Below are 24,430 nucleotides of genomic sequence, written 5' to 3' on the forward strand. Positions count from 1 at the left end.
ATTTTTGGGAAATTAAAGTTTTACCGAAGATTAGTATTACGAAGGACGGATAGTTGTTTCAGTTTTTCCTAATGCCAGGTATTATATGGTTTTAGTTTTGTATCTGTTGTAAGGAATAGTATATTTTCTTTTATGTTTGTTTTTGTTTTGAAGGGCGGTAATCATCCATGAAGTCTCCTGTCTTGGGTAAGGAGAGAAGGAGAGTCAAACTCTTACTGACTGAAAACCACCAAGTTCCTGCTCCTCCTCTTCGAGCCAGAGTCCCGGAAACCCGTCAGTCGGGATGTTTTTAATAATAGTAGGAAAATGCTTTAGTCTGGTTTTAATATTTCGATTCTTGTATAACCATATAAACTAAATCTTTGTTAGTTTGACCTTTTATACTAAATTCCTTGTAATCATGTGCTACTGATATTAATCTAATTTTTTTCCCGATCCACTACTTTTTTACATGTATATCCAACTCTTAAATAAATATATCACTGAGCAACAATACAGTTTGCTATAAAAATATGAATAATATAGTTAAAATATTACAGTTAAGTATTAGGCTAATAATAATTAAACTCGTGTACTGTAACCAAACCTAGAACAAACCAGTTCATTAACCTCGTCTTTTATAACAAATTTTATTTGCAAATTCATCTGGGATTTGAAAAATATGGCGTGTTGTCCACTTATACATAAAAGGTTAAAGTTATCTACACGCGTGTTTTGTCATTTGCCTATAATATTTATAGAACATGATAAAGTTACAAAGCATCGCTCTAGTTTTGATTTTATTATTGTTTGATTCTCATTGTCATACATATTATGAACTGTCGGAGCTTGTACCGTTTTTTAAATGAATTCGAGAATAGTAGGTTCTATCTTCGAGTTCAAATAAAAATTCGAAGTAAAATCTGAGGCGCGAAAGCCGTTTATTGCTGATGGCACCATTACAATTATTATTATCTCGATCATTAAAATCTATATAATTATACTTCCCACCATATTATTATCTAATCACTATCTGTTCAGCCGTTTCAGCACAATTTACCTACAAACACACATTTAACTCTCACGCTTAATATATCGATATACAAATAATACTCCCGTCCGTTCGCAATAAGCTCCCATTAATGTTGTAATATGGGGAAATACAACTGCAGAACTAGTAGATTACTAGTGTATTAGGTAATTGAGTTGGAATTAGCTCTGAGTGTTATTAATAGACCTAACTGCCTTCATTATATAGTGCTCCTGGAAAGGGCTTAGCTAGATATTAAGAAGGAAGATTATCTTGATTTTTTTATTAAGTACTTGTTGGAAGCTAATTTTAGTAGTAGATAAGTAGTTTATATATTTTTATAATAACTATCGTGAGACATACTAAATTAACTAAAAATCATGTAAATTAATGGAGAAATGCTCTACTAGTTTTGAGTCATAGAGGAAATCTTCATCATGAGCAGCGTGCGCAGACGTGGCGACGTCGACGTCTAGGCTACGTAGCGACGTAGGCAGCGCGACATCGCCGTAGTTAATTTTATAATTGATTTCCTTTTTTTAATTTAAATTTCTTTAGCATGAAACTAGCATCTTGTATCTAACTTTAAAGAATATTCATTAGTTTAAGGCTGGCTAAGTTATCATGTAACATTGTTATTTTTAATCTTAATGGTAACATGAAAAACATGGTAAATATCCCGTTTCAAGTTCTAATACTAGTGTTAGTCATTTAAAAACTTATATATATGTCTTCTTTTGACCGCTGTGTTACAATATGAGCACAATAATAGTAAACAAAAATAATTTCGTTTAATTACCGATACGGTACGATAATGAAGTAATTTTAACCCTGTCCATTGTGTACAAAGACGTGTTAATTAACATGCGTGGAACAGACACATGATTTAATTTTATATCAGTTATTAATTTATTGTTCTTTTAAACATATATTTTTCAGGATAAAACCTTTACAAATACCTACACGTTAAAGTAAATACTTTTTTTCATTTGTTCTAACTTATTATCTAATGGTGAAACATACTAAATTAATTATGATGTTATCGGCTTACTCACGTAACTGTTTGACGAGGAACTCGACTAGTATGTGTCGCGGAATGCTGCTCATGAATGTGAGCCTCTAGCATGGCTTGAAACTATTCGAGTTTCTCATCAAACAGTTACGTGAGTAAGCCGATAACATAATAATAATAATAAAAAATGTTTAAAAAACAATAGAACTTACCCAAAATGAGTCCAGAAAGATGTATGAACATCAACAACAGTTGCACGTCACACCTCCGATGCATTTCGGTAAAAATCACGACCACTTCACAACACGAAACTATCGAATATTATCACTATTATACTGAAGTAACACATGGCTTCACTGCTTTATACACAGGATCTGTAAACAAAAGAAAAACCTTCATTCAATAATAGAAAAATGAAATTTCAACTTTAGACTTTCACAATAAAGTCCAAAATGCATTAGGTTTAGTGATTTGATCTTTCAGGTTAGCTTGTTATGCTGGTGTGTGTACAAAATATGATCTAAGAATACACTGGCCTTGCCCCAGACCAACTGCGCAGATATGTCTATTAGAGAGCATTTTATCGGTCAATGTTGACGTCACAGGGTCATATAAACCAATTTACTGCTATCCCGAAGTGTCCATTTATTGAAGTTAAAATACTTAAACTGTGCAATTTGGTGTCTTTAACAATTTGAGATTTAAGTGATCGTCATGCAGTGCTACCGTGAAATATGCCACCAGTTGCTTGCTACAGCTGAGCTGCTGTTTTTAATACGGACTAGCTGCTGTTTGCCATTTTCTACATTGTCGAGGCAATTTCTAGAAATCCTTTCTTTGTGCTTTGCTCTACACTCTTCAAAAACATGCACGCCATGTCAAAGCTTCTTGTATTTAGTAGTCGACCTTTGACTGTGCGTTATCTACGAGTTAGTTATTCAGTAACGGTAAAGTTTTGTTTTGTTGAGAGTCAAGTTCTTTACATATTTTTGTTTCATAATATTGTCATAAAAAGTGTATTATTATTTAAGTAATTTCTAACAAACATAAAGGAGACGCAGATATTATAAACACATATTTATTGAAGGATAAAAGTCTTAAACGATAATATAAATAAAACCTATATTTCTGTGAAAAATAGGAGCCACGAGTAAACGATAGTTAGTCAACAAGTCTATCTAGTATCCAGAGGGAAATCTTCGACCTATAATCTTTACACGTGGACTACTATTACCAGAAAAAGCGTTCATAAGCACAATTTCGGTTCTAAAACCCGGTTCATTTTATAACAGGTTTCTTTTAAGACTTGCTTTGTAAATAACTGTTCCTTTGAATTCTAGAACCTTTTATCGTCTCAATTAGATTTCCTTTTATTACGTATTCTGGCTGGCAGTTTAAAGAAAATATTTCTGAAACTCTCGCGAATAAATAAGTAGAAAGAAAATGTAGATGTATAAGCTTTATTAGTATTTATTTTAAAGGAATGTAGGAGTAGAAAAATGAAGGCAAATTACTCGTAAGTATTGTTTGTTTATCTCGTTATCCTTGTGAAATGTCTAGTCAAGCAAAGGTCAAAATTATTTTAGTAATGAAAGATCTTATTTATTTTACTAAAATAAACCTTAAATATAGCATAATATCACGCATTTTTGATTAGAACTGAAAGTCGTACGTGGCACAAGTCTGAAGCCCACCTCCGCGCTTTTACTGAGAAGATTTAAAAAATAAAACGAGAAATCCCCCAATAACATTATTAGGAAATTCAGCTTTATCTCTCGGTATTTAAATCGGTTTGGTTGGGTTTTATGAGACTGACTTACATCAAAATAACGAGGTACTTTTTGTGACTCAAAATCTTTAAAGAACATTCCTATCGTAGCATCTCCCATCAGTACAATGACTTCTAAAATCACTTGTTGTATTATCAAAATAATTTCTAACTTCTGCCACACCTGCTACAGCGATATCTAGCAACATAAGATACATTAGGAGATTACTGAGACTGATGTTGTGGGCGATTTATCTCGAGAACAGGTGCTACTCGATGTTCTACTCGAATAGTCTGAGCTATTGTTGAAATTACACTAATCTTCTAAGTTATATTGAGCTGTTACACTTTTGATATTTCGACATATAATGTTTATTTTTTGTAACTTTGGACTGAAAGTGGCAAACAAAATGTATTATCAAATATCAGCCATAGATCTACGAGTAGATCTTAATATCTATCATTCAAAAATACAATCTGAAATTGAAAAAGACATCTGTATTCATATATAAATCTACTGAAACATAGAGACAAAAGCACATAAACTAAGTCTAAATGAACCAAAACATAACATAGACGTGACCATAAGTTTACCAAACCCAACCCATTTCACCACAACCTCATAAAATTGAAATTTCAACCACGCGCGTCAAAGAATACGACCAATAATCAAAGTTTTGGGGTACCCTTCAACTCGTGGTCTGGTTGATAAATTGAACATTTACTCACACACGTGTAAGTTTGTATATGTATACAGATTGTAACACATGTACTCATGATGAAGGTAACAAAAGGAATCATATAGAGCCGTCATTACTTTGCCTCGAGACAGGACAATGAATTTGTGGATGCAAGCGGAATTGAGACAATCAAACATTGATTTTTTCTTTTGAAGTTCTATACCAAGGATTTTATGTAAGTCAAGTTTCGTTTTCCTTTAAATGCAATGAAGATTTTTATTCAATTATTATGTTATTTGGCTTATACGTTAATGTTTGACGACAAACAGTCAATGTTTGATAGTAAGTGAGTTGGTGGCCAAACGCAGACTTAACAACGTTAAAAAACTGGACTAGTTTCAAGCCATTCCAGAGGCATATTCATGAACAGCAATTCGCGACAGTCATATTCAAAATTTCAAATACAGTCACGGTTCATAGTAATTCAAAATATCATACAAAAAAATAGACCAATCGCTATATTATACCTCCAAGTAATAAGATCATTATAATAGACATTATCTTATACAAATAACACCTGCCTAAACAAAGTAACCACTCCGTCTAGAATGCCCCAATCAGACGGAGATCACACCGGTTAAGCCTACTGCTATAGAACCGTGCGAACCGAGTCGTTACGTGCGATCCAATCTTACCCGGCTAACCCCGGTTTATTAGCTAGATACCACGTGATGTACTAGTTGCAATGTTGTGCTATTGTCTCACTGATAGCGAGAAGCTCTCTTAGAAATTAGTATGTGTTATCATAGTCTCCAATTTTGTTGGTAATCATTATCTTTTTCGCACAGCTACTTTGCTGCGGCGCATCTTCATAGCACATCTTACTCGTACCGCTACATAGCTTAGTATCAGTGGAAAAGGTCACATAGTTTCGCAGCTTAGCTTTTATATCCTCGCATAGACATAGCACATCTCTGGTGGAAAAGCACCATAAGGGTCTACAATACAATACTAAACAGTAGCTCTCAGTGATACATCGAAAAGCTTTAAATTCTTTTCTTTTTTATCTAACATTTAAATATCTTTCTTCAAACATTACACCAGAAGCTGTAATATCCATTTTTTATATCCAATATCTCTACTTCTTGAAAGGAAATTTTCTTTAAAGATTATACTAAGTTTCATCGGCTCAGTAAATATAAAAAAAACAAGATTAGTTCAAATACATTTTTGTTAGAAGCAAGCATCAATCTCTTATCTTCTATTAGGTAGTTGATCCACTTTATGCGAAGACGTCTGTATAAATAATGGAGATAGATACAAACACAACTTTGTTTGTTTTTTATTTCTGTCATGGTTTTCTACAAACAAAACTGGAGATTTGTTTTGAATGATTGTAATATTATTATGGATTAGTAATATAACTTTATTGATTTTAAAAATCTAAATTGTCTTAATTAAAAATATATACTTTTGATAAATGCATGAAATAGAATACTACAAATATTTTAAAGGTGAAAGATTTTATGTTCGTTTGTTTCTTACGCTCTTTCACGTCACAAGGGCTAAAGGGATCGAGATGAAATTTTGTACAATGGTAGAGTATGGTCTAGAATAACTCATAAGCTACTTTGTAACCCATGGGAACGTGGGCGAAGCCCCTGGTAGACTTAATGTAATGTAGATATTTACTTTATTTACTCATTTATTATACACCAGACGAAGATCTGTTATCATAATAAAAAAGAAAAATATAGGTTACTGTCAGATGAAAGAAAATATTAGGTTAGTTTTAAGTAAATAGAAAATGCTTTTAGATTTTATTCAGTACATCTAGTTTTTTGTAATTCTTTGTTGGTAGCGAAAAGATTTGAAAGATTTGCTAAGTCATATTTATTCTGATTAATTATGAAGGCCCGTTTTGAACTTAGGTACCTACTTATCTGCCAAAAACCATCTCTATTTTTTTCAATATTATTATGTTTTAAGTAGATTACATATATTATTATAATTAACTAGCTTCTGCTAGCGGCTTCATTCGTTACCGTGGAATAAAAAGAGATCTATGTGTGATTCCGGACCATAGTCTTATTTTTTTTATTTTTCTTCTTCTTGATGGCAACAGATCATAATTTGCTCTTGTTCCAAATTTCATCTCGATCCCTACAGCCGTTTTGACGTGAGTGGGAAATTCGTAAAAAACAAACAAACATTCAAACTTTCACATTCAAAAAAATATTAGTAGGATAAGTAATAAATCACCAAAAGCGTGTTGTTAACATCACAACCTGAAACAATTTGACTAATTCAAAGAATATTTTTTTCCTCACTGAACTTCTAGGAAGGTTTTTATGTCGTCTTATTTAATATTGGTAATAAAAAATAATAAAATCGGCATAATAATAATACAATCTTCATAAATCCTGGATCTAAGGACTTCCTAGAATTGAAACATTGCTTACATATATTATAATAATACATATATCCTTCGGCAAATGAACAAAGAAAGGTAATCGTATGAAGTAGGTACATTAGGTTTACAAAGGTCCGTTTTTGAACTCAAATAAGAATATTTTATAAAGATTTCAGTTGTGTTTGATAAAAAATATTGTAATTCCTTCCTACATTTTGGAACGAGCAAATAAGTTTAATAAAGCTTTACTATAGGACTGGCGGATAGACAGATATTTTTAAGATTATAATTATATTTGTTTTGACGTTCAAAAGTGCCAAGTTCTATTTAACACAAATAATTTATGTTTTGACTTTGACTTGATTTAAAAAGTTATATAAAAAATTGTTCACAAGTCTTTTTCATTACCATTTATCGACAGCCCGTGGCAGTCCAATGCTGGAACTATTGGCATCCTTCTACATGAAAGATATGGCTAGCCATTTTTTTATTACTACTTGTCACAGGAAAGTCGAATAAACGGTTTTTAAATGATTTAAATTCAGATTAACTTCTCATTTATTAAGTTTTTTGTTGTGATTTTACTTCAAACGATGTACATATGTAATTCCCGATTATGAGCTACAACTACAAATATCCATCCTATATCGATATTGAAACGTAATTTTATTCCATACAACAATTTGAGTTCCGTTTAATCATAGTATATTCTGATAAAACATATTACACAATAAAATTGACCAAACTACGGCCGCCTCATTACTCTTGTGGAAAATCAATTTCCAGTAAAGTTAAATATTCGTATCAGAGATCATTAAGTGCGAGTAATGAACAGATACTGCGGTATGACAAAAGTTTAATGTACAATCGCTAATAGGCCAACCTTCCCCAATCTGCCAAATTACTGAAATATATTTTCAGTTTTATGATTCTGTAATAAAATCGAAAATCGACTGTGAAAAACTGACAAGTTAATCTGTTGGATTCTGTAGAAAACCTTATTAACTGCATGCCCATTTATTGAATGAGTGGATTTTCAATTGAATTGAACTAAACGTAATTCTGGATGGATTCTGGATAAATGTAATTCTCGAAACTGATTTCAATTAAATCAAGCTAAATAAATTTTAAAGTACTTTTTATTAATTGATATTTTGGAATTCACAATAGGAATAGTTTTATTAGGTAAGCACCACGTTTTGAAGTTGGGCAATGACGTAGAAGCATTATGAATATGTTGTACGCAATGATTTTACACACATTCAACATGTCTTATTTATTATAGATGCAACTACGATGCTATGTACGAAGGTATTATTTTAAGGGCTGTTCACAAGTTAATTATTAACATTTTTTTGCCAATAATTTTCTCAACAAAATTATAGTTTCCTAAAAACACAGACTCCATTCGAGAATTACTGTCAATTTGTGATATGATTAGACATCCAATATACTTCTGCCTACATTTCCATAAGTCAGTTCTTCCAATCTATTTTTACCTCAATTGATCGCTTAGCCATACATATTTAATGGTAAACGAATGGAATGGCCATGGCTCTCCAAGTGACAACCCTAATCATTGTCACATTTTAGGCTATTTTCGTCAATCAATGTTATGGGGACCATGGTATGATGATTGACGTCTTACATGGGTTATGTGAGCAGTGTTGATATTAGGTAACTGAAACCAGAGCTCAAGGTTGCAGGTGAAATTTCATGGAATTTTATTTTGTGATAATACGTATAATGGGCCTGGACTACCTAGCGGGATACCGGAACTTCGGTTCAAACAGCAGGGTGGTTTTTAGTTAGTAAAAATCTGACACTCCTCACGCCTCTCTCTCCGCCTCATCCACCCTTCGAAAACGTCTATATAGTAAAGAGCCATGGTTTCCATCCATCGAAGATACTAGTTTATAGAATGATCTTCATAAATATTGGTCTTATAATCACTGGTATACGATAAAGGGATAATGCTGGTCCCATCTACAAGAGACTTCCTTTGCCTACGCAAAGGAGATCACTAAGACAGTTATATGCTGTGTATACCTATTAGAAATTGGAATCTTTTGGAAATCCTAAAAAAAAAATATGAATTTATCATAAATTATCACTAAACTTTAACATTCAATATTGTCATTCTACAACTAAAACATATACAACCACGTTATATCACCGAAAACTTATAACAATTGAGCCGTCACCTTATTTGTCAATCAATATAATCGAAGGCTTTCCAAGGATAGTCAGCATTAGTCAGCGAAACGTACATCAACAGGTGCAGAGACGAGAACAAATGGAACAGGCTTTCTTTTATTGCGTAGCGCTTGGCTAAGAAAAAAAAGTAGCTTTTATGTAGATAGAGAAATACTGTTGTAAGGTTACATAACGTCATTAAACATTATGTGATATTTTTTAATTCCCACAAAAAGCCCCAATATATACACTGCCGGACAATGAAATCTAATCGAAACTCTTTGTTGAGCATTCAAACTGGCGATCACTTGACAAACACGAGGTGTATAAATGGGATGGTATTTAGTCAGTAAACGTATCACACTCACTTTCATCTCACCCAATGTGGGAGAAGCCAATGGCCCCTATTCAAAAAAGGGTAATGATTTCTTAAACTAGATAAAAATAATAATTTTAAGATACAACTGAAGGTCTATAGAGTTGTATAAATACATACCAATTTTTATACTATAGGTATAGGTATGATGAACGTGTTTCATTGGATAATACCTTGTTATTCACGGTTCGTTGGTCCCAATTGTCAGTCATGGTTAGTCATTTCGGTTAGCGTATTTATAAAGTGCGAGTGGGCGATAATAGTCGTATCTCAGAGTCGTATCAAAACGATTAGTTATTTTTGTCATAAATATCAATATTTGGAATCAAACAGTTGTTTCTTAGAATTATATTGTTAATCTTATTTCTTAGAATAATAGTGTTACAATTATGTGTTTATTTTAGTTTATTTCTTAGAAATTAAAAAGTTTATTTCTTAGAATCAAAAAAACCTATCATTGAAATGTCTTGTAATTTTTTTACAAAGATATCGACTTTTACCAGTCTTCAATACACTTATGTACATCTTTTCACCGCTTTTCCCATCACATAGGTTTCGTACCTTTTACTTTTGTCCCAAATACAGCGAGTGTTTGCCTCTACCGAGCGTCCGGTCCCAATGGTACATGGCGGATAGAGGCGTTGCAAACAAGATTAACAAAACGCTCTAGACTATTTTTACACTATGAAGTCGATCTTTCATTTGATGCCGATTTGTGTGTGTTGGATTGGGATATTTGACCAAATGGACAACATGGCTATGGAATGAGTGTAATCGGTTTTTGTTTCAGATTAGGATGATTGACAACATGGCTATTGACAAAAATTGAGAGAGACATTATAAAAATGGTTTCATTAATGTTCAGTTCCAACTCATTTGGAGATAATTTCCTTGTTTTTACTTGACTGAACGACAAAATATATAAGATGAATTTTACATCAAACATTAAATAAATACGTGATTTTCTACATGTGTTATACTATCCTGAACAAATGTTTTTTATAGTAGAAAATAAACAAAATAAAATTAATTATTAGTGGCTAAAGTTTAGCCTGCAGGGTACTGGGTTACCTTTAGCTTAACCCAAAAGTTGTAAGGCAAGTTAGGAGAGCTAGGTTGAAACTTGGTTAAAACGATACTAATACTCGATGAATACTTTAAATTATTTTATGTTCAGGCATTCATGTGAATTTATTTTTGTGGACTAAAATAAAATTAGAGTATCCGTTTGTAATATTGTAATGACAGCTTTTTACTATATGAATATGAATATATATGCACATACGATACATACACAAAAATAATATTCTTTATATTTTTTATCTGTCTGACTGTTTGTTCTGGCTAGATAACATTTAAATAAAAAAAAACTATATGTCATATGTCGTACTTTTCATAATTAGGTTTATGATCAAAATCATAAGTTAAATATCTAGGTCATTTAGACTCCGCTCGGAGGACACGGTGGAGTATACGATGCCGGTGTGCAATGCATTGGCCGAGCACCGCCGTGTAGCCCAGATCTGCCCATTAGGGCTGATGCCTGATCTGGAGCTGCGGACTACCTAGAGGATTTACCGGGACTCCGGCTAGAAAAGCAGGAGCAGGAACGGGGTGGTTTTTAATCAGTAAGAGTCTGACACTCCCTCTCGTCTCGCACAACGCGGGAGACTATTTTCCTAGAGCTAACATTCATTACGATCCAAATTCCTGTTACTACGTACTTTATATAACTTTGTACGCATTACGATTTCTAGGAAATGATGGAACCAAGCGAAAACAGCAACATTTCCATCTAACTAACACAAAATAAACATCAAAATTCAATGCATAATTTACGCACATTTTACGTAGACACACACATAGATAGGTATGATACAAAACATGAATGCGAAGTTTGTTTTAAACTCAATGTGGTATAAAACGTAGCTTCACCTGCGAACGGGTCCGCGTGATATAAGTAACTTTGCTAATTAACTCCCTAGTACCTTGTTAAGAGTTTGCCGTTCCGTCATAGCACGCTCGAATAGCAGGATAACATTTTTGCTTTCATATTTAATTAGGAGTTTTATTAGACGATTTAAACTTATTACATACGTTGTTTGCTCAAGGGAATTTTGATTGTAAATGCTTACATATCAGAAAACGTATTTTTTTATTCAGTGTGTTCATATAAATGGTGATTAAGTGAGGGAGAGTCATGCTTCGGCACGAATAAGCCAGCCGACTCGACCAGAGTGATACCACGGTCTCACAGAGAACCCTCGTGAAACAACGCTTGCGTTATATTTCATTGTGTGAGTGAGGTTACCAGAGGCCAAATTACCCATCTTCCCAATCCCCAATTCCTCAACAGCTCTAAAATTCCTAACCCTTAAAAGGCCCGCAACGCACTTGTAACGCCTCTGGTGTTTCTGGTGTCCAATTGTCCATGGGTGACGGCGGCTTACCATCAGGTAATCCGTCTGCTTTACCATAAAAAAGATACAACAACAGTGCTAAATGTCTGTTTGTGTTTTTTATAGACGTTTTGGTTGAATAAAAGTTAGAAAATCGCCTTGGAAATAGCTAAGCATTTGCCAGTGTTATTATAAAGACTAATTAATTTAAATTGATTACTCAATTCACAATCAAATAATTTATTAAATCCAGCAATAAGTTTAACCGTAACCAAACAAGACCTAATCAACGTCAGAAAATAACTAAATCGCTTTCTACACAAAATCCACAAATTGTATCCAAACAACAATTATTTTATTACAGTACTAGACATTGAATTTGATGTCTGTTTATACAAATTACGAGCGTTTAATTAAAGAAGATGTTTGCCTGACCCTGTCCACTGTTGGCGCAGGTTAGAGAGTTCGATTGTGACTAGGGGTGACATTTTATATTGGAAGGGCGTGCTCTATGTAGGTCGTTACAGCTTACAACCTTACTTGTTGCTTTCATAGAACAATGTGGCACTGGATAGTGTAATTTGCTAGTGAAATATTTGGCTAAAAGCCAAATGTTGAAGTAATGGCAGATTATATTGTATGTATTTGTGTTGTTTTTTTTTTAATGGTCGAAAATTGAATTGTTGATTTAGTTCTACGTTTTTCATGCCATATAATACCTAGTCATAATATAAAAGTTTATTTACCTACACACAAATAAAAACATACATAAATATTTTCTATTTTCTATTCCGAAGCCATTTCCTACGGAATGAAATTGGACTGCAAAATAAAATTCAACTCATTGAAATATTGGAAATGTAAACGAATAACGGTATATTTCTAGTTTTCTAGTATTATGTGGATAATGATCATTATTCCGTCTAAAAAGTTATGCTGCATGCAAATTTCATTCGGTCAATGAACATTAAACATTACTACAGATTAAAAAAAGGAAAATACATTCCATGTTATTTCACTCCCTCGTTAGTAAAATGGTTGCAAGTATGACGACCGATTAAGTTTATGAATAGTACGTACAGGGTAGTATCATTTTCTTGATAATGTCCGTTGTTCGTCTTTGACAATACTATTAGTGATAGCATACTTATGTGATAGGATTAGGACTAATTAGATTTTAATTTTAATACCCTTGCTTGCTATACCCATATTATAAGGATTCTTCGATTTTATCATTTTAAGTATAGCTCGTAGTTTTGAATTATCCCTATACATAGCGACAGTATGCCTCTCCTTTACATGGTACCTTAAATAATTATCACTCGTTAAAAGTAATGTTATATTGTATAGGTACATATTATTAACAGATACCCTTTACCCTTTCGCAGATATAAAGGCTTGACGTTGTCTAAACCGATGAACGCCATAGTAACAATAGCTAGGTCATGTCGGGAACCAAATACCTCTAGATCAATTAGGTAAAATTGACTTTAAATTAAATTAGACACTAATATAGCAATTAAATACTCCGAATTGAGTTACACAAAAACAAAACAGAAACCTTTAGTATAAATTGAAGTTGTAACAGAATACGGACAAGATATCGCAATACCTAGTTGTTACTAATTAGTTTAAAATATTATTTGTTTAAATCATTCAAATTAATGTTCGAGGTATTGAGAATCTACATATACCTACCTATATATAATTGATATATAATTTCAGATTTTGTCTAATAGTATAAAAATATATACATTAAAAAAGAAATGTTTAATTAATCTTTATTCTGTTATACTATTATCCTCATTAAGATTTTCTCCTGAAACCTGGGTTTCAGGATCCACAAATTGATTGATGAATTGATTGTGTGATTTTGTATCTGGATACGAATCAACAATTTGTGGATCACTCATAGAGTTGCTTTATCGAACAGACTACACGTTGTGTAGCAGCCAGTTACCTAACCACCGCACCAACCGTACAAGCGATATTAATATAATTCTATTTCTTCTATATATATGTGTTCTGAATGTATCAATTAGTATTAGTTTCAGCGTGGATAGTCACAGATGCAAAAGTTTGACTACAAATATTCGTAAGCACTTAACCGCACGTAACACAAATCCAACACTGCTGCTAATGACAATTTCAAAACTTTTTGAACTCTCCAAATTAACCAACATAAAGCCTTGTGTTCTTTAGCCACATTTGTAGCCAAAACATCAACGAGTCAGTCATGCAATCAAAAATATATATATCTCTTTGTTACATTTATTTAACCACATGCTCCTTTGGGACCCTTGACAATATATTTATTCTTTTGTTGAATTATTCATACTGAACAAAAGTCTGAGTCAAAGGGGTCAGGTATAGGACATTTTCGTAAAGCACAATACATGTATATACCTAGACTTCAATGTCAATGCAATTATGTAAAGATATTTGAGTTCGATATCATGTTTGGCAAACGACTTGCGCTATTCGATTTGAATAATACAATTCGATTTTCAGATTCAATAGCATTGATATACAGTGTTGATTGTGAGTTCTTTTTAAGTTTGTTTGATCAATCGTAATGTATATTATGTTAGTCTGCTGGGGCGCCATACGTCACTCAAGTACGTGAGTCAGTTGTTGAACTTTTATTCGATGGGGAATATCAACACGGTAACTGTCGCTTCGAATTCAACGAAGAGTAAATATGGCCGCTGTGTGAGAATTTAAATTACGTAAGCAACATATACAACAGTAAATTATGCGCATTTTCGAAATGCAAATAAACACGCAACGCTGCGTTTGCCACAACTCCTGGGTTCTGCAAAAATAGTGTACAAACATTTTGTTTTGTATAATGACAAAACTTTTGGTTTGTAGTTTTGTTTTGATTCTAAATTTTAAAATGAACTGGCAAATTGTTACTGTAAGTGAATTGTATAAACGCTGTTAGTACATCTACCAAATCAATTCATTTATTCTAGTTACTGTGGGAGAGCCATGTTTCTGCAAGAATGGGCCGGCTCGACCAGTGATACCACAGCCTCAAAACCGCTTGAAACAACGGTTGTGTGAGAGTGAGGTTATCAAAGGCCCAATTACCTCCCTTCCCAATGTTCCGTGTTTCGTTTACCAACTTATACCACAAAAAAAAACTTACCTTCATGGCCAGAAGATTTATTTTAGTAAAGCGGTTAATAAAGATTCGCAGACAAAAAAATAGTAGAAATTTAGATATACAGAGAGTATTGGAATTGAACGCAAGAGTAGACGAACAAAGTCGATACATTGTACCTAAACATATTTAAAAGAACAACAGCTTCTATAATAATTATATACTAAGATTTATTATCTATTCCTTGACCCGACTGCGTTTCTTTATAACGATTACAAGAAAAATTTAAGCAGTCGGGACCCATTCTAAATATTATGAGGGCACACACGGCTGGCTTTCTAGAATGGGTCCCGACTGCTTAAATTTTTCTTGTATTCTTATTTTAGGGTTTTTTCATTTTCATGTTATAAAGAAACGCAGTCGGGTTTTTTAGTTTTTTAAATTACTTTTTTTATTTTATATTCTTTTAGTTTTATTATTTATTATATTTTGATATATCTAGTGTCACTCTCACAGTAAATACGAATCAAACGACCCCTATCAAGCTGAAATCCATCGAGTCGTTCAGGCTAGAGAGTGAGCAATATTCGAATTTGGCGCCAAAAATCCGCCATTTTGATTTTATTATTATTTTGATATATCCAGTGTCACTCTCACAGTAAATACGAATCAAACGACACCTCTCAAGCCCAAATCCATCGAGTCGTTTAGGCTAGAGAGTGAGCAATATTCGAATTTGGCGCCAAAAATCCGCCATTTTGTTTTTTTAAACATTTTGATATATCCAGTGTCACTCTCACAGTAAATACGAATCTAACGACACCTCTCAAGTCAAAATCCATCAAGCCGTTTAGGCTGCAGGGCGTGCCAAACAATTATACATACATACATACATACATACTTACATACATACATACATACATACATACTCTCGAAAAACATAACCCTCCTTCTGGCGCAGTCGGGTAAATACTAAAATACGCAGTGGAAGAACAGTCAAAATGGCTCCAAATTACAAACTGCGAATGCCACAAGTCCCTGCATTATTAAACATTTCGGTAATCAGTATTACAACCGTTTAGAACAACAGAATATCAGAGTCCGGTACGATTTTATAAGCTCTGTTTACAGAGTCATAGTAATTGGAAAGAGCAACATAATGAGTTGCTCGTTCGAAATAGAATCTTGGCTGAATTAAATGAGAGTTGATTTTTGAATACCGCTTCGAGTCGTATCTAGGTTCAAAGTATCTTTGTATATTTATGAAGTGTATCGATTTAAGATTATGTTTGTTTTGTGTTATTGATAAATTGAAGACGTACAATGTTTACAATTTATGTGATACGATGTTTATTCGTTTGGAAAAAATATGAGTATGTTTTCAATAAAATTGTAGATTGCTTCATTGATGGAATAAATGAAAGAGAAATAAAGTTGAGTAAGCAAATATAGTTGAGTAAGCATAGTACTCTTTTTTTAACTCAAGTGATTTCATATCAACATACTTATTTAAACACGTATAAAAGTACGAAGTTTAAATCGGGTAATATACCTAAAACTTCTTGTAAGTCGGAAAAATACTATTCTGTAATATAACCTCATCAAAATTTATCCAGCCAAACGCGAGATAATCATGCAAATACAGGTCAAAATGAGAATCTCCGTTTCTTTGAAGTCGGTTAAAAAAATCATAGGTGTAATCTCAAATTCCGGGAATTCATTATAAAATTTACGATGGGTTTAAAAAGACTCATATTCCAACCATTATTAAGCCAATAGCGTATAACTTATTTGAAACTTATGAGAAACAACATATCCAAGAAAAACCATATAAACAGGTTAATACAACATTTCCTTGACCTCCCATTAAAAAACTAACACAATTAATAACTCCCTGTCCTTCCTATAATAAAATTATTCACGCACGTTTGCAAGACGATACCAACATCATCTATAAATGGATGACCTTTTTTTATAATGAAAGGAATGTGGAATACGATAATGACAGGTAAGATTTATGAGTCTTTATAAGGGTATTTTCTTATGAATAAAGGGTACTATACTATACTCGATAAAAATATTTTGTTACCGACGCAAGACTCGTTTCCTATATCGATAACGGCTGTTTACTTTGCTAAAAGGATATTGCAATAATCGATTTGAAAGCTATCGGCTGTCTTCTCGAGTATAATGATGTTTTGATTTTAAGTGAAACAGTAGCAGAACTTTAGTGATGTTGTTTGTTTTTAGAGGTAGATTGTGTTTTTTTTTTTATTTAGTGTTTTTGATATATTGTGAAATGATTTTTTAAGGTATAAGCCGGTAAATGAACCTTACCTGATGGTAAACAATCGCAATCCCATAGGCACTCGAATCACATGAGGCGTTGCAAGTGCATTGTCGACCTTTTAGGGGTTTAGGAATATAAAGGTTGTCGGGGAATCAGGGATTGGGAATATTGAAAAGAGGGGTTTTTGGTCCTCCGGTAACCTTACTTACACAACGAAACCCAACGCAAGCGTTGTTTCACGTCGGTTTTCTATGAGGCCGTGGTATCACTACAGTCGAACCGGCCCATTCGTGCCGAAGCATGGCTTTTTCACACTTAAGCATGGCTCTCCCACACTTAAATGTAAAAGGTAGATATTTCAAAAGCTATATGTAATACGTAGATATTTTTAAAGTTTGACTCATGTTGGCCGTCCCATCGGCATAATGGCTAAGGTACGAAGACCGCACCTATGTTTGCGCACACAGTGCAATACAATATCTTTTACATACATACATACATACATGTGTACATATGTATAGTAGTTTGGTGAATTCTTTGAAAATAGAGACATTAGATGAACATTATTTTAATTAAGACTTGAGTTTAGAATTACGTTCATTTAATTAAAATGTTAAAAGCAATTAACTTAAATGAAATTCTGCAATGGAGCTGTCAATGTATTTTTAATTCATTTAGAAATGAACATGTATGAAAAATCTCAAAGTTACTGAGGAGTCATTGAACTGAGTTATTTTAATAGATGTATCGTATCGTCACGCTTTTTATCCCCGAAGGAGTAGGCAGAAGTGCGCGTTTCGGCACGTAATGCCACTGTACATGTACACCCACACCATTTGTGTTATAAGTTCCATGTAATAGGGAGTGAACCTATTGCCATGTATCGTAAAACCGAGAGAAGCCCAGTAGTATTTTGATGGACCAAGGAATTGAAAACTCAAGACCCCTTGTCCGGCAGTCACACTTGCGACCACTTGACCAACGATCAATAATAGAGGTTTTTTTTTATTATTTTTTTTACTTAAATCTTCTTCTTTGAAAGACAGACGTAAAAGACCAGATAGGAGATATATTATTACAGCTTTTCTCATCTTTAACCCTTTCCACAAATTAATCATTACATTATTCTGTTCCTAACCCTTTCATTCTATTATGCTTATAGCTCAGTCCCTGGTAACTATGACGTCATTAGCACTGAGATTAATGGTGTTGCTTTTTCAAGGCTTTTCTTTTGTTTTCGACCAGTTCACCCACAATGGACATAATTAGACATACGTAAGTGGGCCATCGAAGTAATGGGTGTTATCAAATGTATCCGGGTCGTTAGTATTGACGTCTGTATTAGGGTGCCTGTCTAGCGGAGCGGAGCGAGATAGCGGAGCGGAGAAATGGAGAAATATTAACCAATAGGATTTTAGAGATTTTGTCCTATTGGTGTAAATTGGTATGGAATTTAAAGTGGTATTATGAAAGTTTAAAGTTGATTTTTCTTTAACGTTGTTTTTAAACGTTGCCCCAGCCCCTACACTACGGCTTTCTCCTTGTTAATCTTCACATGCACATTTTTGAGGTATTTGAAAGATTATAAATATTAAAAATTTTGCTTTAACATCACCCACATCCGAATCAAAAAATTTTAGTCAGGTGCTATTGTCAATGACAAATGCTATCCTAAATTGTCCTAAAGTCCCCTATCACATTACACTCACACTTTCTACTGTCAGTTCTTTCAGCAGTACCTATGTGCTCTCAATCACTATCTCCCAATGCAAGAAAATGCATACACACTAATCATAACTTTTCAAAACATAACCAAAGTCACTTAAACAACTTAACGACAAAGTAAGTCTTCCACTCTACCTCTATAACTTAAACATCAAAGCCTTGAAAGTTAAATTCAAATTAAATTCTCACAGAACAAATACACTAAGTAGGTACACATAACATACATAATATAAGATGGGAGCTTCTTTTTAATCTGTGCACCGTGCAAGCTTCTCTCCCAGAAACGAGAGTAAGTATGAATATATTTAGCATACGTTATCAATGTTTCCCGTCGTATTCAACAAGTGAGAATAATAAGTGTGCTAATGCCATTTTTTGACGTACTCCCTTGAATAAATGTTTACTGATGTCGGAATTAGTGATGTGTGCCGGATTATACTTGGACTCTTTTTTTTATTTCTTTATTTTATGTTTAACATGAAGATTAAATGTTGTGTACTTTGGTTTGAAGAGATGAAATTGTTTGACTAAAATAATGTTGGTTTTATGCTTTGTTTGTTCACGTCAAAACACAAAATTAATGAGTATGTGTTTTAACGTTGTATTGTAAAAAAAAACCTTTGGGTTTTAACTTTAAAATATATATTGCAATAAAACACATACAAAGTAATTTCCGAGAATCCTTTCATCAGTTCAGTAGTCAATCCATTTCATTTCGATATAGTATTTCATGAAAATAATTTTCATTTTCGCTATAAATGCTGCATTAAAATTTTGTTTTTCATTTATCACATAAAATAAGTTAATTTTATTCACTAAATACCAATTTATAAATTAAATGCACAACCATTTTTAGAACGTGAATCTAGAACAAAAAAAAAAAAGAAAATCTAAGCCCACACTCTGCAACGAGTTACCATACGATTCCCATTTAAATTTGTAATCACCTCCAACTGCAATGGCTACCGTTACGAGACCAACACGCTTAGTCATACAATATGCAACACTATATTTATTTTATACGTACATACAAATAAACTTAGGCTGTGTGTAGTACCATACTACAGTTTTTTACTGTCAATCCTGTTAGTATCAACGTCTTTTGCTGTTATTTTATCAATGGTAACTGAGTCTTCAATTAAAAGCTCTGTACATGTTCTTGTAACAATAATGAATAACTATTTAGAGTATTGTAATAAATATAAATGAACTGACAGATATAATATTAATTTTAAGATAGATACATCAAAGCCACTGACTCAATCAAAATTAATTTCATTTAGAATATTAATAAGTTTACTAATTCTGTTGGTAAATGGCCAGCACTTAATATACGTAAAATAATTGACGATAGAATAATTAAATCAAAGTTAATCTATTTTAGACACTCTCTTTATAACAATAAGGCTTAGTATTTAACTAATTGATTTTTATTTGACTAGAGATACATTTCAAATATTGATAATCGGACGAAATTCTACTTTGACACCTTCTAAATAACTCGTGACTCAAACATCATTTAACAAACGTCGACCTAGCAAAACTAGAAGTGTCACCACTTTTTGTTACGTGCGCTCATGTCCAAGACTGCGAGAATTATTACAGAGAACAACAAACTGTGTCTCAAGCGTAACTACGCTCAGAAAAACTGGTGTACACTCTAGTGGGTATAAATCATTGGAACGAAGATGTATAAAGACGTTGTGTAAAAGGCGCACAGTTCGCCACAATAGTGTACCTACGAGTGAAGTTTGAACGTACGAGATCCCTAGGCACTTCATATAACTTTAGATCTAGGATTTGCTTCGAATAGATCGCTTTTGTTTTCTGCTTACTAGTGGTCGCCTAGTGGCCGAAATTCGACCATATACGATTTAATTTACAATACCACTTAACATACGTTCAAGGATAATTTGTATTTAACGAATTGCTATTAGTTTTTTAAAATTCAAATTAATATATTCCGGCGCATCATGAATAACCAAACCTCCTACAATTAGAAACCTCTTTTCATATGAGACGTGAGAATATCATCGCAATGTCTGTCAATTTTGACGTTTTGTCAAATACGATACTATGCATGGTAGTGTGTGTAATGTTTTATTTATTGATTTAATGTATTTTATAAGCATTATTTTTGAAAAATATTAGCATTCTGGACTTCTCCTACACATAAACTATAAGTGTACCAAATTTTATGCTCCTACGTCCGCGCAATTTTCGTAAAAACAGTTACAAAGTTTTTGCTTCACGTATTAATATATAGATATTTTGAGTATTTGTAATTTATATTTCACTATTCGAAGTCGAAGAGAGTCATTATTCGAAGTCTATGTTCAGTAGTGAGCGTCATGTGGCTAATTTGATGATGATGCTTCCACTACATTATCTCATTACTATAATTGGCTTGCTTTACTTTTCATATACTTTACACATCCTTGATTTTTTTTTGTTTTATACTCCGGTAAACCCCCGCCACCCATAGACACCCAAAACACCAGAGGCGTTACGGATACGTTTCCGGCCTAAAGTTTGAGGAAAATCAGGGATTAGGAAGATTGGGAAGGGTGGTTTAATTGGGCCAGCGGTAACCTTACTGACACAACGAAATGCAACGAAAGCGATATTTCATACTCCGGTCGAAATTATTAAGCTTTCAATTGTTTATGCTGATTTATTTTTTAAGAATGCATAAGTACTATTGAAATCGATTTTTAAGCAAATGTATAGGTTAATTAACACACACAATCCGAAAGAATCAAAGGAAGATTAAGAATTCATCAACTATTAGATACATTCTAAACCAAAATCTAAATTAAAACATTTCCTTGGCTGTTTGTTTAGTTTTGATAATCGATTATCGCGTGACCGCCAAACAATGTAAAATCGATTTCGAAAACGAGTTTTTGACTTTAAGTAATATAACTTTGATCGTAATTATTACTGTTATTTAGTTTCTTCAGTAGAATGAGAAAATTAGTAAATTGATATCAGATTTCATTAAAACAAATTAACACCAATTACCATATAAGTCAAGAAATTATTTCATTAAACATAATTATCACTTGAATTGGAAGTTTCCATTTTATGCCTTTTAATAATAGGTACAAATTCCGACTTAGTTTCCCTACTGAAAGTGTTTAAATAATATAATATATTATTAAACTCTTTGCAATAGCATTTTTAGACACTATATCAGATTAAGAAACCAAAATTAAATATCTTTTGAATTTACAAAGCTCAAAGTTTTCCATACATCAACTCTAATACCATACATGTAAAGAAACCACACAAACTTCTATTTCCCACTTATTGCATCACTAATCTTAGTAAAAAGGCTTTACACTAGAAACGTGCTTCAAATTCAGTTAATAGTTCCATTTTGTCTGCAATGAATAGACCGCGTAGCACTGCTACAGAAATATGTAGTTCGTAGTACTCTCGTAGTAATTTCGTAGAGGTTTCGTAGCAGTTCGTAGCACGTTTCAATTGATTAATTAAGTGCAATGCTTGGCGCAGTGAATAGAGCGAGTGAAATTATTGAAAGGGTCCTTAAATTAAGAGGTATTTTTTGGTCTTTTTTATGTCTGAGGTTTCAACAAAATTACATAATTTTGTAAAAAAAATGATTGTGTAAGAATATTTTAACTTTATAGTTTACTTTATCTTTAAGAATAGTTAATGAAAGAAACCACGGCGTGTTATTTGAAAAAGTACTGAAATAAATCTTGGTCATTTTTATGAGCGCAAAGAGCGGTCGTAAAATAAAATTCTCTTTGTGTTAAATTCCTGTGTAATTAAAAGATGCACTGCGATCCTCAATTGGAAGTAATGGCTTCGAGGCACTTACTTTATTTTACAGTTAACTTTACTTCGGAAAATTTGCTGAAAGCATATAAAAGTGAACTTTTGTGTTCTTCCAGTAATTTCAAGAAGCAAAAATAAAATATTTGTGTGCTTAAAAATATAAAATTAAATCCTGGAATATTATTTACCGCGAAATGTATTCTTTATGAACTTACTGTGTGGTTTTATTCTCGTCGTATTTTAAATATTAAATTATTGAAAAGAAAATAAATTTTATAATCATCTTATTCAGGCTATTTTAAAATAATTCTCTCTTAGCACAAAAAATAATAAAGAAAAGAAAAATATTTGCCATAAAACACATTACGAACTTCGGTACTATGTTTTGATATTAAACCAACTACTTTATTTCCCAACCTATAAAAATAGGTCGAATTGGTGGCAAACAATTGGCAGTCCATGTTGGTACGAAAATGATAGGCTGGACACCCAGAGAATCCACAATGGACACAGTTTTGGGACCGTCATTTATCAAGAATTTTCGAGGATAAAACCTCCTTAGATTTCATTCAGAGTGTGGAGATAACAAACGGATAAACGTCAAAATACCCTCTTCATTGAAATAAATGGGCGTCTGTGGCCACATATCATCAGGTGGGTGGCGTAGGAATACTACACATACGATCTTAGTATACCTAGGTACTTTCTTCAAATGTCAACACTACGAATACAGTCGCGAAAATTCTATTTATTTTTATGTCCTAATAAATATTTTCACGCGAGCATAAAACGACGTTGCTTTTAATTTTTAATAAAGCTTTTTAAATTATATTGTACGGTCCTTAAAACTTAGTTCCACCTAACACAGCTACCTCAAACTTCAATAATAATAAACACAACCCCACTAAAATCAAATAATCATAAAATCTGTTGGCAAAAGTAACTTCCGAAGCATAACTGCAAACTCATAAAAGTTTAAGCGAACGATTTAATAAAAGTACAACAAAAGTAAGAATTATTGCACGGAATCACCATTTAGTGGAAGTTACAATAACGACCTGTTGAAAAGGGAGCCGCTTGTTGTCTCTTTCTAGCGTCGATGATTACGTATGTGTGTCTCGTTTCGGCGGTATAAGGGCCTGAGTGCGAGGCGTCCGCGCGGGCCGGCACTTCGGTACTCACTGGTCGGGTTCCCCTCGATCCATAAGCGTGGAACTACGCCCCCACAGCGAGCACTTGAGTAAGTAGGGCGGTAAATAGCAGCGGACACCTGGCCCATAATGACGTACGCACAGACATTACAACTGCTATCTATCGAATCGAATGTCCGAAGTTCAAACTGTTTTATGCATTTCGAAAAGTTTTGGACATCAAATATTACTCGGCAATTTTATGCGGGGAATTGTTTCTCCAGGAAATTTCCTTGAAGAAATGATTTACAATAGAGTTATAGAACGATGGTGCATTGTAAAATCTAAATAATTAATAAATAAATTATGACCAGCGAAGTTTTGATACTAAGTCAAGCTAAAATTACTTTGTTAATTAATCACTAAACTTACTTTAGATTAGAGTAAAACTAACTATAATTAAGTCATTAAACTGCTATGAACTGACATTAATGGATTTTAAAAATAAATTTTAAG

At 33.0% G+C, this 24,430-nt stretch overlaps 1 protein-coding gene across 1 annotated transcript in view; it reads right to left on the reverse strand.

Annotated features, from left to right (window-relative positions):
- LOC118265156 (uncharacterized) overlaps positions 1 to 23,958 on the reverse strand; it is a 96,605-nt gene extending 72,647 nt beyond the window's left edge. The window contains exons 1-2 of the mRNA XM_035577878.2: positions 23,843 to 23,958; positions 2,234 to 2,395 (exon numbers count right to left, since the gene is read on the reverse strand). Coding sequence (XP_035433771.1) covers positions 2,234 to 2,297 — 64 coding nt within the window. The 5' untranslated portion in view covers positions 2,298 to 2,395; positions 23,843 to 23,958. The remainder of the gene's footprint in view (positions 1 to 2,233; positions 2,396 to 23,842) is intronic.
- Positions 23,959 to 24,430: the final 472 nt, after the last annotated feature.

This window comes from Spodoptera frugiperda, chromosome 28, assembly GCF_023101765.2.
Source record: "Spodoptera frugiperda isolate SF20-4 chromosome 28, AGI-APGP_CSIRO_Sfru_2.0, whole genome shotgun sequence".
Taxonomy (NCBI): domain Eukaryota; kingdom Metazoa; phylum Arthropoda; class Insecta; order Lepidoptera; family Noctuidae; genus Spodoptera; species Spodoptera frugiperda.